The sequence below is a fragment of the Oryzias latipes genome, chromosome 8, assembly GCF_002234675.1.
Source record: "Oryzias latipes chromosome 8, ASM223467v1".
Classification (NCBI taxonomy): domain Eukaryota; kingdom Metazoa; phylum Chordata; class Actinopteri; order Beloniformes; family Adrianichthyidae; genus Oryzias; species Oryzias latipes.
This window is the reverse complement of record NC_019866.2, coordinates 13,285,692-13,303,145: the sequence shown is the minus strand read 5'-3', so window position 1 is coordinate 13,303,145 and position 17,454 is coordinate 13,285,692. Positions and strand designations below refer to the sequence as shown.

General features: G+C 41.4%; 1 protein-coding gene across 1 annotated transcript in view; it reads left to right on the top strand.

The window, feature by feature from the left end:
- The window catches only part of LOC101167292 (Na(+)/H(+) exchange regulatory cofactor NHE-RF2), a 31,892-nt gene extending 29,427 nt beyond the window's left edge, over positions 1-2,465 (top strand). The window contains exon 6 of the mRNA XM_011478281.3: positions 28-2,465. Coding sequence (XP_011476583.1) covers positions 28-192 — 165 coding nt within the window. The 3' untranslated portion in view covers positions 193-2,465. The remainder of the gene's footprint in view (positions 1-27) is intronic.
- Positions 2,466-17,454: the final 14,989 nt, after the last annotated feature.

The following is a 17,454-nucleotide window of genomic DNA, read 5'->3' as shown; positions in this document are numbered from 1 at the left end:
CCCACGACTTTCTTGTCACGCATCCAGCTGGCAGATGATGATGGCAGCCTCCACATGGACCCTTTCGCTGAGATGGGCTTGAGCCTGAGCGCAACAGCAGCGGAGGAAAAGATGAAGGTTCATGCCAAGGAAAAGAGGAAGGCTCCACAGATGGACTGGATGAAGAAATATGAGCTCTTTAGTAATTTCTAGAACAATGGAATCCACAACTTAAGCTGAGAGACCAAAAGACCGACCTCTGCTCCTAAGGGGGTTTGCCACTTATTCCTAAAACAGACGATCACCAGTTTATGGTATTAAGAGGATGAAGGTGACCAAATGGCTTTAATTGAAGCAACTTTAAAAAAAATTCAACATCTACTCTTCCCTCGCCATGAATTTAAAAGCTTAACGACTGCAGAAACTCTTTTATAAAACTTGCTTCAGACGTTTTGAGCTTGGAGAAAGGATTTCCAACGAAGGTGAACTGAAGCCTTTTCCTCTGCTCCTATCGATGCCATTTTTCCAAAAGACTTATTCAGCAGCTTTTTGTATATTTAAAATGTATAAACAATTTAAAAAAAAACAACAGAGGACTGCCTTCAATCAATTCCCTGGACACTGTGACATCAGTGATTTTGGATTACAAAAAAGTTTTTTCCTCCAGTCAGAAGCTGACAGACAGTCCACTGTGAAAGAGTCAAGGACAATCCACCCCTGTTTGGAGAAGTATCCTTGTGTACTTTGTGTCCTACATCTGATTTTGCATTGACTCATAAAGATATCATCTGTGTACACTTTAACGCCTTTATCAGAAAGAATTTTATACTCATTTAGCTATTCACTAACACTCATTAGTAAATCACTAAGCCAAAAACGGAAGGAGCTTTACTGCTAAATGGCATAAAAAACAGGAAATTGTAAAGGAAATAATAGACACCAGCATAGTGAAAGATACAGTGGCCCTGAAGGGCAAATCCCACCAAGAAATCACTCGGTGCAAAAATGTATTAAGCATCCCAAAGACTTTTCAAAAAGCCAAAACAAATAATAAAAACTTAACATAGAAAGTAAAACTAAATTCCAGGGGAAAAAAAGAAACCAGAAAATGCAGGTACTATGGGACATCACTGATTGGATGATGAAGTGTGTCCATCATTTCAGCCAAAAGTTATTTGGTATTAAGCGATCCTGGATATAATCATAAAGCTTTTATTAGTATTTATTCAGGCATTGAAGACACATTTAAAAAAAACAATTAAACGTCAGCATTTAATTAGGGGTGACCCATAGACATACCTTTTCTAGTTTCTAGTTTTGATTTCTTAAATGTAATGTTATGTTTTATCATTTGTTTTATCTTTTTTAATTTTTGTTGTGATCGTTAATATGTTTTTGCCTTGAGTGATTTGTCTGTGGGATGTGCACTTCAGGGCCACCATAGAAAGAAGAATTTTTAAGCATTTCTAGATGAGAAAAAAATAAGAATATTATTGATGTGAGCAGCAGGTGGCAGGCTTGACCCACAAATGTAGAAGCAGTTTAGCTTAACCTACTGTATTGTATTTTCCCCCCCAAGTGAAAATGCTGTGCACCCATCTGTTACTTAGACAAAACGAAGAGGCATTGATTTGAAAGTAGGCTGAATCATATTTATGTGGTCGGAGTTTGATTTCAATTTTACAGCTACTCATTAAATATGATGGTATGTTATAATTTCAGCAGCCACAGAGGAAGGAAAACTGAATTGTAGTGTACTTTTCAGAAGTCAGTATTAAGTTTGGTCTTTCTTTTGTGTCAGATTTATGAGATCAGAGATTGTAAAAGCAGCAGTTGGCTGCTCATTGCAAAATAACTGGAAGGAATTTAAAGGGAATTTTTCAGAGGACGCATGTTCAGTTAGTGTGTGGTCTCTTTTAGTGGAATGTTTAAAAAAAAAAAGGGAACTGAAACTGCTCTGGCGTTAGATGCAGACTGAGTCCTTTAAGAAACCATTCATTTCAATCAACGGATGTAAGGGAAGTGAAGATAAACCACAGATGTGAAGGTATGGGATGATCTACGGCGAGGGCAGCGTGTGTGGCAGGTTGGAGACACTCTCAGCGAGGTCAAAGATGCTCGAGAGGATATTGTGAAAGAGACTGTGGGAGCCATGGAGATTACCGAGGATTATTTCACATATAGAACAGCTGTCATACACATGCTTACGCATGTTTGTGCGCAGAGAAGGTATACATGTCACATTCCCATCGATGTTAATGTAGCGTATTAGAGTGGAATGAAGTCTGCTCTCTTTTGTACTCATTTACACCCTGTGTTTTCCATTCAGCCTCTTGATTTATATGTGAACCCCAGACTGCTAGCAGCAGGCTCACTGCTACTTCTGTTGACATGGCTTGATGTACATTAAAGCTGACAGGAAACTGTATATGTCAAGTTGAATTTTTCAATAAAGTGTGACAATAGCAATTTTTTTTTGCACCATTTTTATGCTTCCTCTGTTCTCACACTCATTTTTTTCCTCACACATGCAGCACTTTTTATTGGGACTTCTCTGGGCCCACTTTTTGTTACAGTATCCCTTTTTTGCTCTTGTTTCCCCTCTTTCCCTGTCAGTGCCCTCTCTGTCCCCCTCTGGCCGAGGATTATGTTGGCGTTTAGTTTCATCCTGTTCTCAGCGTTCCCCATCAGCCAGCTGCTGGGAGCTTTTTGGACACACAAAGGTTAAACATGGGTCAAAAGTGGGGTTGTGTGCATGTAGGAGTGCATGATTTGGCCTTTTATTTCAAGTTGGTCTTCAATGTCCAAACAAAGGCCACAGTATTTAGTCTATCTCAGCCTATTTCCTGCATGTTTTATCATAAACCTAATCACTGCTTCTTTTTCATAAATGTTGCAGAACAGTTCTGAAGTAAGATCATTTTGTAATGAAACTTTTTAATATTTTTTTATATTTTTAAAATACAGGTTGATAAAAATACAAATTCAGAAGTAGTCTTTAATTACTAAAGAGTAGTCTTCAATTACTTGTTTTAATTACTTGTTTTTTTGCAGTAATAAACATAGATTTATCAGTTACATTCATATTGTTTCTTCCTGATCACTTGTTTAACGTAATTTACTCTCAGTCTGTGCAGAACATTTATCGGTGGTTAGGAATCTTGACAGTAATCAAACCACAGAGGCCGCTCAAACAAAATGTGACGAAAATAGGACAAAATTCAAGGCATTTTTGTATTACTTTGATTTTTGTTTTGTTTTTTTTCTAAAAGGACACAAATACGTAATTGTACTTTAGTGATTTTCTGAACGACAATAATAAACTTTTGTTTCGTCACAAAATTCGTCAGTCAACATATTCCTCTTTTATTGAGAGAATAAGTGTGATAATGTTCAAAATGTTATTTAAAGTAACAATGGAAAACTTTATTAATAGACTTTAATGTTTAAGTGAATGCACGGTGATCCTTTGTTCGTCCACTAGGGGGACGAGCAACATTTGCCATACAGGAAGTGGGACAAGCCTTTTGTGTAGTAGAGTAGTGGATACATTCAGTTCCCCTACCTGGGCTTTTGTCATACTGCAACACCACACGTGGCTGCCGTGTTACAAAGCTCCTCTGAGGTTATGAGAGGGCCAAGTTGTGACGCCAGCACATCAAAAGACAGAAGCAGTTCAAAGGAGTTTACAATTTCAGAGCAGTAAAAGCAAAAGTACAGAAACAGAGAATAGAACCACAGGTGGGCATTTTCTGTTTAGCCTGACTCAGTCAATGCACAAACCTCTACTTTTTACTGATGATAGATGATTGCTTCGCACGCTACATTTTCTATTCTTGCGGTGTTTTAGACTTTTTTTTTAATTCTTAACCAGCTTTTGTAGGTTTATTTTGGTGCTTTATTTTGTTTTTTTGTGTTTCCAGATCTTCAGCCCTATGATAACCTCACTGTCATTATTCCTTTCAGGAGTGACACAAATTTAACAGTGCCAGGGCTGCCTGGGATGCCTGCAAGGAGAAAGAGGGAAACCAGAGACTGGCAAAGGGTGGAGGGGGCGGAGGGAAATTGGAGGGAGATGGAGTAGTTTGGGTGAGGGGAGGAGGGGTAGAAGTTCCCATGGCAACTGTGTTTTTGTTAGCACTCGTGAGTCAGACTAGCAGTGAGTCACAGTCAGGAGGAAACGCAATCACACAGTCACATTTATACTCTAAGTCTGCCCCCCATTCAAAGAGAAGCCAAATAAGGACAACTTCAGAGCAGGGGCACAGAAAAACACACAACCGAGGAGGGATGCAGTCTAAAATTTACTCAAACGCAGACGAAAGTCCAGGTTAGAACATGTAGAAGGAAGTGGGCATAAATAGTGTTGGGACAGGGGGGGGTGAGTGGACCTAAATGAAGGAAAACTACAGAAGCTGAAGCCAAGAGTGTGGGAGCTCCCCCAGGAGCACCCCTCTCAACAGTGGGGGGAGAGGAAATGTAGACACACCCAGTTTGGGCACACCTTGGCTTACCTCGGTGAACTAACCACTTATTGTCTGACGCCTACACACGCAGACAAGCCATCAGATTGTGAGCAACAGACAGCAACAATTCCTACAAGTCAGTTGATATTTTAACCCCCTCTCCTATTTCAACATAGGACAGTCAGGTCACACATGCATGGTTGGCAACCAGTATTGTACCAAAATGCCCAAAGTTGGAGGTAATGACCAAGCGATTGTTCTCGCGTTCATCGTCTGACGCATGCGAACTGCCCCGGCAAGTTGCTTGTTGTTTCAGTGGACTGGAGTGTTTGACATGCTGGAAATGACTAACTGTATTTAAACAAAGAAGTCTGTAAGTTTATGTTTGTGTAGGCTGATTTACATGCAGTTACAGATCAGAGCTCATCCCACACAAAACCTGGCTTTTGACTGCTGTTGGCTCCAACTGGTAGAGGCAGAAAATAAACCACCATGGAGGCCCCCCTCCCCCCCTCCTCACCCCTCCATGTTTTTACTGTATCGTAAAAGTTGACATACTGCGCGTTGTCATCACCTCAAAGTACTGACTACTAACTTCCATTCAGAGATTTCAGGGCTGACTTTTTTCCTTGTAATCATCTGTTTCTTTGATTTTGTGAACTATATATCTGCAGAATAGAATAATTGACTATGAGAACTGGACTGAGTGACCCCCTCCTCCCTGGGGTTCCAAACAGGAAGTACCCACTGATCCCACAAAGCCAAAATCCCATAGACTTCTAATGAGAAATACACAGCTATTACTCCGTCATTCTATTTGTCAGAATACCCTTTTTTCTTATCTGATGTCTGTTTTTAACATGTTCTTCAATTTTTTCATGATATTCATTCTGTAGTTCAAGTTATGAACTGACCAATCAGATACCTCAATAAAAGAATGTGGTCTTGCATCGATTGTTCAAAGCGTTTGATTGACAGATTCACCCGAGTCCGCTTTGAAATGGTAAGAGTGTGGACTTCCAACAAGCTCACTCCTCGTTGGCCAGAGTGGTTGCCATGTGCCAAATGCTGACTCGGACAAATCACTGCTTGCTGACTATTTCTGGTTCCAACATGGCGACATTCATATCTCAAAAAAAAGAGTAACTGAGATGACTGAATTGATTTTGTTGGAACCGAACATCTGTGATGGCTGAAGTTCAGCTTAGAAGATCCAAAGTCTCCAATTAAGAAACGTTGGGAGTTTATGTCAGGTTACAGTAGAACATTACCCGTCCTCCAACAGCTGCGGGCTGTTGAAGCTTTTCTCTTCTGTTCTTTTTCAAGAAGCAGATAAAACCAGCAAACACTCTGGGATGTGGGAAACAAATGATCAGGAAACCATTCTTCCTGACGAAAAATAAACTTAAGTTACAGCAGAAATGTACATTTTAACTTTTATTGTTCGAATCGTTTTGACCGGGATGAGGGGGTCAGAGGTCGTTAAAGAGGGAGAGCAGAACATAGCGCATGGATGGAAACACTGCAGGAATTGAGGAGTGTGTGCCTGTTAACACATGAGTGATTAATGAGACAAGGAAGTTGCTCTGAACTTGTCAGCGTATGAGGTCAACTGTCAAATGTAGTAAAAGAAACGACATGTGGTTTCAGACAGACTTCCTCTCTAGATGATCCTCAAAAATGAAAAAGTTGGGTGACATAAGTGTTGTTTAAGCGTTCCCATAGACACAGCAGAACTTTACATACAAGCATGTTTGAAAATTTTTTTTTTTTTTTGGGAAACAACTTTTTTTTTTTGTTCTTAGAGTTTTAGAATGAAGTCACTGTGAGAACTGTTCTCCCACGCTCTCGTCGACTTACATGTCTTGATGGTAATCTAAACAAAGAAATGGGCCTTCTTGTTTCCACAAGTAAAGCTGTTTGACTGCATGGCAAGAGCAAAAAAGTGGTCAAACCTAGGGGATGTTTGCAATTGCAAAAGACACAAAGTGTCTGCTCAATCTACATTTAATCGTCACCCACGTCATCTGCTCAAAGGGAGCAAAACATCATGACAGTATGCATGGCAACAGTTGATGTAAAGTTAAGTTTTAAAACCATCCCTTTTTGTTGTTTGTTTTTTTCTAAGAAGCTATGAATCTTGATTTCCTCCTGTCTACAAACATCACAGCTTTTAACAAAACCGTGTGAAAGCTAATATAGGCCTGCATGCCAGACCTGTGGCCCACTGAATTCCTTATTGTGTTGTTAGGGACGTGTTGATGCAACACACTGGTAAACAAGCCCTACCTCACTTGATGTTCGAATGAAAAACGGTACCACAATTAGCACCCTTTTTTTAATCTAGAACCATATCCATTTTTATTGTAAATCAGGTTCTATTTTTGCATCATTGTTGTAGTGGATGTTTTCATTTTGAGGTGAGAAAAAGGAAAAATCAAATTAATATTTGGTGTGTGGGAGCACTGGTGTGGGGCTTGTGTGTTTGTCTGAAGAAGCCACAAACTCTAGATTAAAAAAAAACAGTCCTGTCACTTAGTTTTGGGGCCAATGAGGTCTTAAAATATGTCATTCAAAGAGCCATTAAGGTTTGCAGCGTGCTGTCATGTAATAATGCAACTTGTTATTTTGACATATCTACTCCAAAATATATACAGTAGTTAAAGAAAATTTCAATTTTTTTGCAACTGAATTGAACAGAATTAATCACACCAACGTGTTTTCTACTTGAAGACACTTTTTTTTCCAAAAATTTGCTCCTCGAGAGATTTTGGATTCAGTTTGCAAGAAATGTGTTGAATGTATTTGAATGAAAAATGGGACATATGTTTATATAGGAGCTCTGAAAATGTGTATTAAGATTTAAAACAAAGGACAATAAAGTTTTAATAAAATAGTTTTATTTTGCAACTTACTTTTGTAAACAATTTGGTTATAAAAGTATTACACGTGATGGGAAGCTTCACATTTTACAGAAACTGCTCATGTTTGTTTGTTAACTGCTAATTTAATTCATTTATAATTTGGATAGCCTTAAAATTGTTCATTTTGTTTGTGTTATATCTATGTTTCTACAGCTTCTCTTGAAAAAACTTTTCTGGAAAAATCTATTTAAGTCTGCCTGAAATCAAAAACCGTCCATAAAATAAACCAAAAACCGAGTAAAAACACCAAACCTAAAAGCGCTAACCCACAAAAGAGCGTTGTTCTTTGAATGTTTCCTTCTCCAACTTCAAAGAAGTGTTCTGGGAATCCATCTGTTCAACAGGTTTCCCAGCCACTCAGACCCAAATGTAACTCTGCATTTGGCCGTCAAAGGTCAGAGAGGACTGGTGAGGAGGACGTCTGTTCAGTTTCCTGGATGGATGGCAGAACGGGTCGGGTTATGTCAGCAGGAATAGCGCACAGTCTCATGAGGACTGGAGTCGGCCCCTCTATCACACAAAGAGCCTGATAGGAGCAGCGTGGAGAGAAGCTAAACATCACACAGATAATAAACTGGTGTTGAGTGCGATGAGGGAACAAGTGAGAAGGCCAGCCATCAGCTGAGGTGGAGAGAGGACCTCAGAAAAGCCAATGACGAGGTGGGGGTGGAAAAGGTGGTCTTGGCAGGATATTTTTAGTACTCTGGGTGGAGGAGGGCAGTATCTTTTCAAGGTTTTTTTCCAGAGGAGTATATTTAGAGGCGGGATGTGCAAAAAAAACTCAGAATAGGAGGGATGTGCACTGTACTCTGTCTGTCTGATGTAAGCGCCTGCAATAGGACCACACACATTCTTTTTATTCTGTGTCCGCCTTTCCCAGTCACTTGTTGAATCGCTCCATCATGTGCAAAGCACAGGAATATTTGAAGCTCTGTGTCCTGTAAACACACAACTCCCAAACAGACAGCGGCACTGACACTTGCCCCAGTTTTGAGGGAGCTTCTTTGCAGGGAACGCCCAGCAGACAGGTCTGATCGCTAAAAACAGTTCATGCCTAACAGTTTTTTAGCACATCAGCTTAACACCCCGCCATTCCAGACACCGCAAATCAGACAGCGATTTTCCAAGGACGAAAGCAGAGGGAGCCACAGCTGAAAAAGCCATGCTGATGATAATGAGAGAAATGAGAGAAAGACAGAGTGCTGTGGTCTCCATACGGCTTCTAAGGATAACAGCATGCAGGCTGGCTGTGGCAGGCAGAGACAGTGAGAGTAGCGCGAGTGCAGAGCCGCAGTGACGCCATTGTGGTTCCACGGCACTTCCTGTCTACTGCTGTGTTTGTGTGTCCTGTCTCCACGGCAACTGCCAATACATAAATACCAGAGAGGTAAGAGGGAAAAAAGAGGAGAAAAGGGAGAGTAGGAAAAAGAGAATAAGGACAGAGTTTTCAAAGTCAAGTGGATTCATTCAAAGCCTGTAGTCCTGCTCTATTGGGCAGAGTTTAGAAGCCCTGGTTCTTTTCTCAGTTAATGATGGAGTCGTGGACAAGTTTCCAGAGAAACGGTCCAGGGTGGATGAGGTTTTGAAAAGTTATGACCTCAAATGTCCCAGCTCACGGTCAGAGGTGGTTTAGGAACAAATGTATATTTAAAAAAAAGCTCAGGGGCAATTGGAAAAATGCCAAAGGGATCAAGCACGGGGTGGAGATGAGCATAATTGAAAGAGACGAATAGCTGGCAACTTGATTAGCAAAGCTGTCTAGCTGTCAGCCTTTTAAATCACCATCATTCCCCTAAGCAAAACATATACATTAGAAAATGAAGACCATGAACCAGCATGTTTGAAGAAATAAAAACCAAACTTTAGATCAAACTCTGAAAGGCCTCATGTCCAAACTAGCTGTAAAATTGCTGAAAACTGAATCCTGCCTGAAGAACGTTCCACAAGATCACAAAGCAAAACAGAGAACTTTTTTATGTGCTGTTCCTACTTCATAAAAAGTCAGGAGATTTCCACCATAGATCCTCTGCTAGGAGCAACAAAAAGCTATTAAACCATTTAATGGAAATTCATTTACAACTTATTTTAGTGTGCGGTTCACACATTGTATAACCTCAGGAACCGGCTGGATTTTCTCACGATCACTGCATCTAGCTATTAATACAGAAACTGCATGTGACACTTGTCAGGTTATGATACATAATACCTACAAAACCTACCAAGAAACTTTTATTTAACAAGTTATTTTTGGATTTATTGGCCTAAATCCTCAGAAACATGCAAGTTATGTGTTTTGTCCATTAGATTTATCATCAAACTTGATTTGTTCATGTTCTTAATCTGCCGCACTCAATCAGGAAAGTAGCAAGATGCTGATCAAAGTAAAGCAGACAGAACACCATTCTTTGGGCATCAATGCACAATACCTTTAATGTATATGGAAAAAAAAGATTAGAAAGCTCCACTGGTTCTTTAAAATGTTTGGAGTTCTTGTCAACCCTAAGTTTATAGAGAAAACCCATTTGTACTAAACCTTATTTTGATTTGAAATCTTTTCCCGTTCATGTATTAGATCATCAGGCAGTTCTGGAACAATGAACAATGAAAATATTAAGCAGTGAAAGAGAAGTCAGGAGAACAAAAATCAATATACAAGTAAAGAATAGACAGGAAATTGAGCATTTTTGAAACAAAAACAATGTTTGTGTTCTTATGGCTGTGCACGGAGGATTTCAAAGTACAGAAATCAAGTTCTTTTTATCTCCCATGTACTCATCAATCACATCAATCACAAAGATTTTATTGATAAAGAGGAAGATATAGTTTGTTCCTACAATTAAACTCGACATTCTGCATGCACTGAATGGCTGCCTAGATTTTTTTTTTAACTTTAGGACAAGCAGTAAAAAAGGGTGGACTGATAAAAAGGCGTCAAAACTCCATGTGCATCTTCCCTCGGGGAGCAACGCAAACTGCTGACATTCATGAGAATGTGCTCAAAGGCAACATGTCTGGTTAAACAAGGAAACCCTGATGCTTTTCAGACCAGCCATAACAGCTCGCAGCTCCTTTTCAATCGCCTGCAACTCTCTCTTAAACCTGTTTTCCACCATCAGCCACATAATTGAATGTGACTCACCACGACAACCAAATGGAAGATTATGCCTTTTTTCCAGAAAGTGAGGCCCAGCTAAGTGCTTGGCTACCGACTCATTGTTTAAAGATGGTCACTCGGCTGAACATCCCTTAGGAGTGGTTGAGACACTCACGTACAGAGCATTCATTGTGCAGAAACACATTTGCGCGGATGAAAGGTCTCCAGATAACAGATCAGACTGTACTATATGTGCATGCATTGAATGGAGCGGGCCTGTACTTTGACACCACAACAAAAGAACAACTCACGCAAGGGAAATACTGTAACCGTAAAGAAGATTCAACTCCGATAATAATCTTCAGACCTTCAAGTATGGCCTTGAGAAAAAAATAAAATAAAAAAAAGCGGCAAAGATCATTCACTTAACGCTGTTTTCCATCATCTTAAAGGCTGGTACGGAAAACCTCAGAACACTGTGAACTGCAGTTTTCTGTCAATAAACTGGAATGGGTGGAAATTTCAAATAAAGTTTTTTAATAGTTTGATTTGGTTCAGACTGAAAGTATTGGGTTGAGCTGAAAGCCAACACATCAGTTCTTGTGTTGAGTAGCACCTCCGTTTCATATTTGTTTGATCTCAGTCATAATGTTCTTGGAGTTGCGTTTGCCGGCTCTCATTACGGTGTTTCGCAGCAGTTTTCATCATTGGTGAGGTTTTAAAGTAAAGACAACCTCACTGCACATCAGCAGATATTACACAGAGATGGAGGGTTTACTAGATGAACTCAGAAACTTTGGAAGAAACCAATCAGTTAAGGAAGGATGCGTGTCTCTGCAGAGCTGTCGTAACCAAGTTCACACATACCACATACTGTCTAACAACTTGAAGTCTTCATTAAACTTTGGCTGCTAGGGAGCTGTAAATCCCCCGGAGAAGACAACATGGAAACGCAAGTCCACAAACAAAACATTATCCCATCAAACTATGTGTCGCAGTCATGTGTTTAACTGGCACAGTCATTTCACTCAGCTTGACTGTACGTTGCTAAGATACGCATATATGTGTGTGAGTGTGTGTGTGGGTCTGGAATGTGTGACGTCCGCTCTCACACAGAGGCGTGGTCGTCTGAGCAGGACTTTACCGCTCGCACGCACTCGCGCCCAGAGGCTTTGGGTGAAGAAGGGGAAGTTGTAATGCTTCTAATATTACACCGCCGTCCCTCCGCGGTGAAGCTGGGGGTGGTCTCGATAAGCACAGACCAGGCACTGCAACACGGCAAAGCTGTGTGGGACCTGAAGCACCACCTGACCAAAGCACTGTTGTGCTGATTGAAACAGCCTATAGCAGTGGTGTAGGCACTACAGTTAACAGGCCACAAGCTCCCTGCTCCGCTCCGTTCTGATGCATTCACTGGCAGACAACTACATAAGCATGAACGTCTTCATTTTCCTCGTCTGAGCTGGCATCTGGTTAAAAACTGAACGGCTGGAGTCATCTCCAACATTGCTCAACGTTTTTATTGCACCGCTAATGTGAATGTATGGGAAATGAAGGCAGGCCTACTCATGTCAACAGTCCTATCCAACTCAGATGCAAATTCCCATTGAAATACTGCCGCTCTGCAGAAACTACGTCTCAAGGCCTGTTCACACCGGGACGAATTTCGCCGGCGATTTTCGCCGACGTTTAACGCCTCGTGACTAAACAAAGGGCACCAATGAGAGTGTGCACACCGACGCGTAAAAACGCCACGCGTCAAAAAAAAAACGCCTCGGGTTCGTTTTTTTTTTTCGACGCGTCGCGTCGAAATCTACTCGACCAATGAGAATGGCGCTTTTGCTCACGTGTCTGGAGCTTCTGAAGTTACAGTAAAACACAACTTGGGGGCGCTCAAACACAAAACTGCCTTGCTGAGCACACATACCAGCGAAGAAGATAGACGCCAAGTAGCGTCTACACAGCCGCGAAGCAATAATGACGGACATTCTAAAACATCCCCGAACCAAGTACCAGTTGGAGCTACTGGTGCTTGAAATATTCATGTTTTCTTTGTTTGATTCTGACAAGCGTGTAAATACTTGCTCTCTTCTTCTGAGTGAAAAGCGACTTTAAGAAGCGTAAAGTTGCGCAGCGCCACCTTGTGTACAGGAGTATTTCTGTTTTACATTAAGCGCCATCTAATGTCAGGGAATGAAATTGCATGTTCACTCCACTCATCGTCAGCGAAAATCGCCTGGGTGTGAACACAAAAAACGTGGCGAAAAACGCTGGCGAATAACGCCTGGCGAATATTCGTCCCGGTGTGTACGGGCCTTACAAAAAGATAGTTTTTTTGCTATTGGCTAAAATCTGCATAATTGGAGTTAAGAGATCACATGAAATGGTTTTATCATAGGTCTAAAGATGATCTGAGTGTCTATAAAAAAAAAGTTACCAACTGAATTATTGAAATCTACGGTGATCAAGATCTGGATCTGGATCCTTCTGGTGCTCTAAAAATACCAAAACATCAAGTTTGGTTTGATTTCTAGAAATTAATATGTCATTACATCAAATTTGGGTTTGTTTACATTTCTGCACTCCTTTAATGATGAGGGCTCTCCGGAAATGGACCACAAAGTCAAGTAGAAAGAACAATCTTGTATTTCCAAAGAAAGACGGAGTTTGTCCTGCTTCCATTTAACTCGATGCTCTTCCTGCCTGTTATTGACTCAAACAGCCCTTGCTCATTTATTAGCAGCTGTGCAGCTAATTATTTCCCTGCCCCCTTTCCTGTGCTGTGCTGTGCGGCAGTGGTCTGGGCCGTGCTCAGCTCAGGGGAAGGAGAGGCAGGCCAGGAGGAGAAGGGGAGGGTTCCTGTTCTCTGACATCGTCATAAAGGAATCCCCTGCACTGGGCTCTGCCCGCCCACTCGCTACTCTCACCCTGTCTGGCTCCCAGACACACTTGCGTTCACACACACTCCTGTCTGCACAGCCGAAGGAGAAACAGGTCGACCAGAAAGAAAGAGTCACGAGACTGTGAAGTTCAACTTTGTAGCGTTGCGCTCAGGAGCAAAGTGAATTTGAGACCTGAAAGGAGTTAAAATTCTATAACTCAGGTAGGTGCAGCATGACATCTGTCTCATCTACAGGAAGGGTTGCTGACTTTTTACAGTTTTATGGCTTCACAGAAACTGGCCTTTTTTCTTTTTTTTTTTACCTTTTTTTGTCTGCTCTTCCATGGAGAAGCACTTGGAAGAAACTCCAACAACCTGTTGTTCAAGACATGCTTTAAAAGCGAGAGTAAAAATCTGCCTTCTTCTCAAATGTACTTTGAAGTTAGCACTGAAATACTGCGTCGTTGTGAGCTTTGTCACTGTGGACTAACTCCATTACAAAGGTCAGATGTAAATAGTTGCTTTGAATGTGATGGTTTATGGCTTACTTTCTGCTTGTGCGAGTGTGAGAGTTGTGTATGTGTCCTGTGACTGCAGATCGCCACAAATGTGTTAGTTGACTAACTGTGTCATTGTTTGGCTTTGCCTTCCAAACTGCCACTGTCTCCTTAAGTCACCTTTCTGTCTAAATGTCTTTACGTCACTCCGTCTGTGTGCCTCTCCGCAGGGAGTTGCTGCCTGTACAGTGCGAACAGAGGTCATAAAAAGTTCTAGTAAAGCACTCGAGAGGCGTAATAGAAGTGCTGAAGCGGCGCCGGAGCCGCTCAAACATTCCTCTCATTGTTCAGAGGCCCTGTAAGTGTGCAAGCTCCCAAACCTCCATGAAAGGAAGGGAATCCAGCAGCTACTGTATCTAACAAACAGCACTCCGCTGTACTTTTCTGCTTTCCCCTCTGGGGGTGGTGGTAATAACAAAGTTGAGAGGTGGATTCCTGTGAGGGAGGTTCACACAAGGCTGACTCTCCAAAAGAAGACGGGATAAGAATAAGTTAATTTGCTGCACAAGCAGGATCCGATGGTTTTTTTTCTCTCCCTGCAACACACTGTTTGGATAGCTTGATTAAAAAAGTACATGGAAAGAACGTTTCTGGTTTTTACAGTGAGGCTGCAAACAAAAAAAGGCCAAAGTGATGATAGAAAAAGAAAGCGGACAGAAAGCGTAAATCCAGCGGTCAAACTCTGCCTTTGGTGGGGTTGACTGGGTGGGTGTGCCCGACAGCGATTTGTACAAATGGGCCCAGGTTCAGGAAATGGTGGCGTAGTGGAATAAAAGTTTCTGCACCCATCTGTGAATGTGTGGTTCAGTGGCAGGAGTGCAGCTGTACACTAAGTACAGGGCTGCTGATGGTGAGGGTGTTTGGCTACGAATCAGGTTGTGGATAGGGTTACACACACTGTGCTACAGGAACTGGACCATAGAACTGGGATGGGCTCTTCATTGCTGAGGCTAGCTTCACAGCTCAAAGCAACTCAGGGTTCTCTTTTTTCTGTGATTAAAAAAAATCCTGTTTCTGGAAGTACTTTACATCCTTAAATTATTGCCCCACGTGTGGTTCAGTTGATTCCAAGCCAGCCTGTGATTGTCCGCCTTTAATTCAGGGAAACTGCTGCAGAGGAGGCCGGCTGTATACCCAGAGTTCTTGACTGAACGCCTGAATATCTGAATGTCACTGAATGTCACGGCCTGAGCAATAATTACGCCCTCACACGCAACATGAAACAAATGTCACTCACATGCGTGCACATACTGAGACAGACTCTGTCTGCTGGCAAGTGAGCAAAGGTGTGGCTGGGTGTGTGCGTCCACAAACATTCTCTAAAATATCTAAAGAGTACAATTTGGCTTTTTTGTTCATCATGTGATCAGAAGATCAAGAAAAATAGAAGCCCTCTGATATATTTTTGTGGTTACAGTTGCGTTGGCGTCTCTGCCTCAGGCTTAGTCAGAGTACCAACCAGGAATGTTTTGATTTTGTGAAAAAATATTCTGCCAGTGCTAAAAAAAGATTGTTTTTCTTCAATGATCCGGTCCGTTCAGCTAATTCTCCACATTTCAGGCCTTTTTGAACTCTCACATCACAAGTGGGTTTAATGGGAGTAATGGATACATCGACAATTACAAAAAGCAAACAAAGCCTATTTACACTCCAAGACGGGAATTCAGATGTTATTGTAACCTTTCAACTCCAGTGTTGACTTAACGTCTTGAACCATTTAGAATTCGACATTGATGAAGTTGTCATGGAAGCAAACTATCAAACTGCAAAGTACTGCAATACAGTGGAAAGGTACCCGAATGGCACATGCTTCCCATGATCCAGGGTTATTATTGAAATGCACAATATCAAGCCTTCCTGCTCAGTGCTGACTCTGAGTTCACAGCCTCAAGGTGCGAATCATGTCAGGCCACGTATTTGGACTATTCCTGGTTTATTAGACAATGAAATCCCAGCTCACGCACGTACCATGTTTGCCCAGCAGCAGACTGACATAACCCTGTTTGTTTATTGATAGAGAGCATATTGTGTGTGTGGAGAGCAAGATTTCACCTGGCCTGTGAGCATTATGTTAGTCCGTGTGCGCACACAAAGGTACAGAAAAAAGAGAAGACATGTGTTGAAACAACCAAGGGGCTGAGATTCAGCTGTCTCAACAGAGGCTTTTCCACTGAACCGTGCACCCAAGTGTAAACTGCACTGTCAGTTCTGAGCCCGCGTTGAAGGGTGGACAGATATTCTGAAGAAGCAGCCAGTGGCCACGTCTACACTTGGAGCTCCATGCGTCCTGTATATGAATAGAAGAACACACACATAGTGTAAACTATACACTCGAAAACCATCAAAGAACCCACACACCAGACCCCAAAGTCTATGAAAACAAAAAACATCTGACATTACCAGACTGCTGCGTCTAAGAACTCTCGGTACAAGTATTCCTACTCAACGCCCTCGTCGGGATGCAACAGACTGACACATATCTGAACCACCAGTGTGTTGAAAACTAGCTGATCACTTGATATAATGTAAGATAAATGGAAAAAAAATGGAAAATTGAACAAGTGAGCCTCCAGCAAGTGTTTGATTGCTGGACGCTGCATGTATACCATTATTAAAGGGGAAGGGAAAGAATGAGGTCATAGACACAAACGGCTGCGGGTTCGACAGGCAAACGCAAGGAGAAAAACCAATGGAAAAGATGAAAAAGCAGAGAAAATAACACGAGATGAGCCAGAGGCACATGAAAGGATGGTGGGATGGAGGGTTTTAGGTTGATGGAGGAGAGGAGTTAAAGGAGAGTTAACGTGATGTCTTTGATGGGTGCTGAGACCTGAAGTGACTCTCAGTACTTTATATCGTGTGCATGTGGAGAAGTACCAGCATGGAAAATACATTAAAGAAAATGACACAGGGAGATGTTTTGAACTGAAATGCAACTTTTTTTTAATGTTGTACTATTAAATACCTCCTGAGGGGGGGAAACAAAGGAGTGAAGGACCTTTTCTAAAAGTTACATCAATCTAAAGAGGCATTTTTTTTTGTTTCCTGCTAAACAATTAAAAAAAAAGACAACCTTTGAAGTATTTTGAGGAAGGAGGCAAGGGTTTTAGTTTATCTCCAAGTCATACCGACATTAATGAGTTTGTAGAACTTTGTAATCCTGTTGATCGGATCAATGGGGCTAAGAAAAAAAATTGGAAAATATCTGCTCATGAGCTGTCGTTTGAAGGTTTTCCACAAGTTTGCTGATCTGGGTACAAAATTTCTATTCTGCAGCGGCAAATCTGTGAAAAGCACCATCACGATTAGTGTGCGAGCACATGCTGTTGCATTGCTCCAAAATGTCCACTTTGATTACATGAGTGCTGCTATATTTTTAGGACTAGAGCTATCTAACAGTGTAATATTGAAACATACGTTGAGCACAAGTTCATATAAACGGGCTTAAATTGAAAAACAATTTACAGACGACCACAAATCAAGGGAGTAAATCACACCAGGGAACATCTAACAAGGAGGACTTTTAGCTTTTCAGGAAAAAATATGAAGAAAT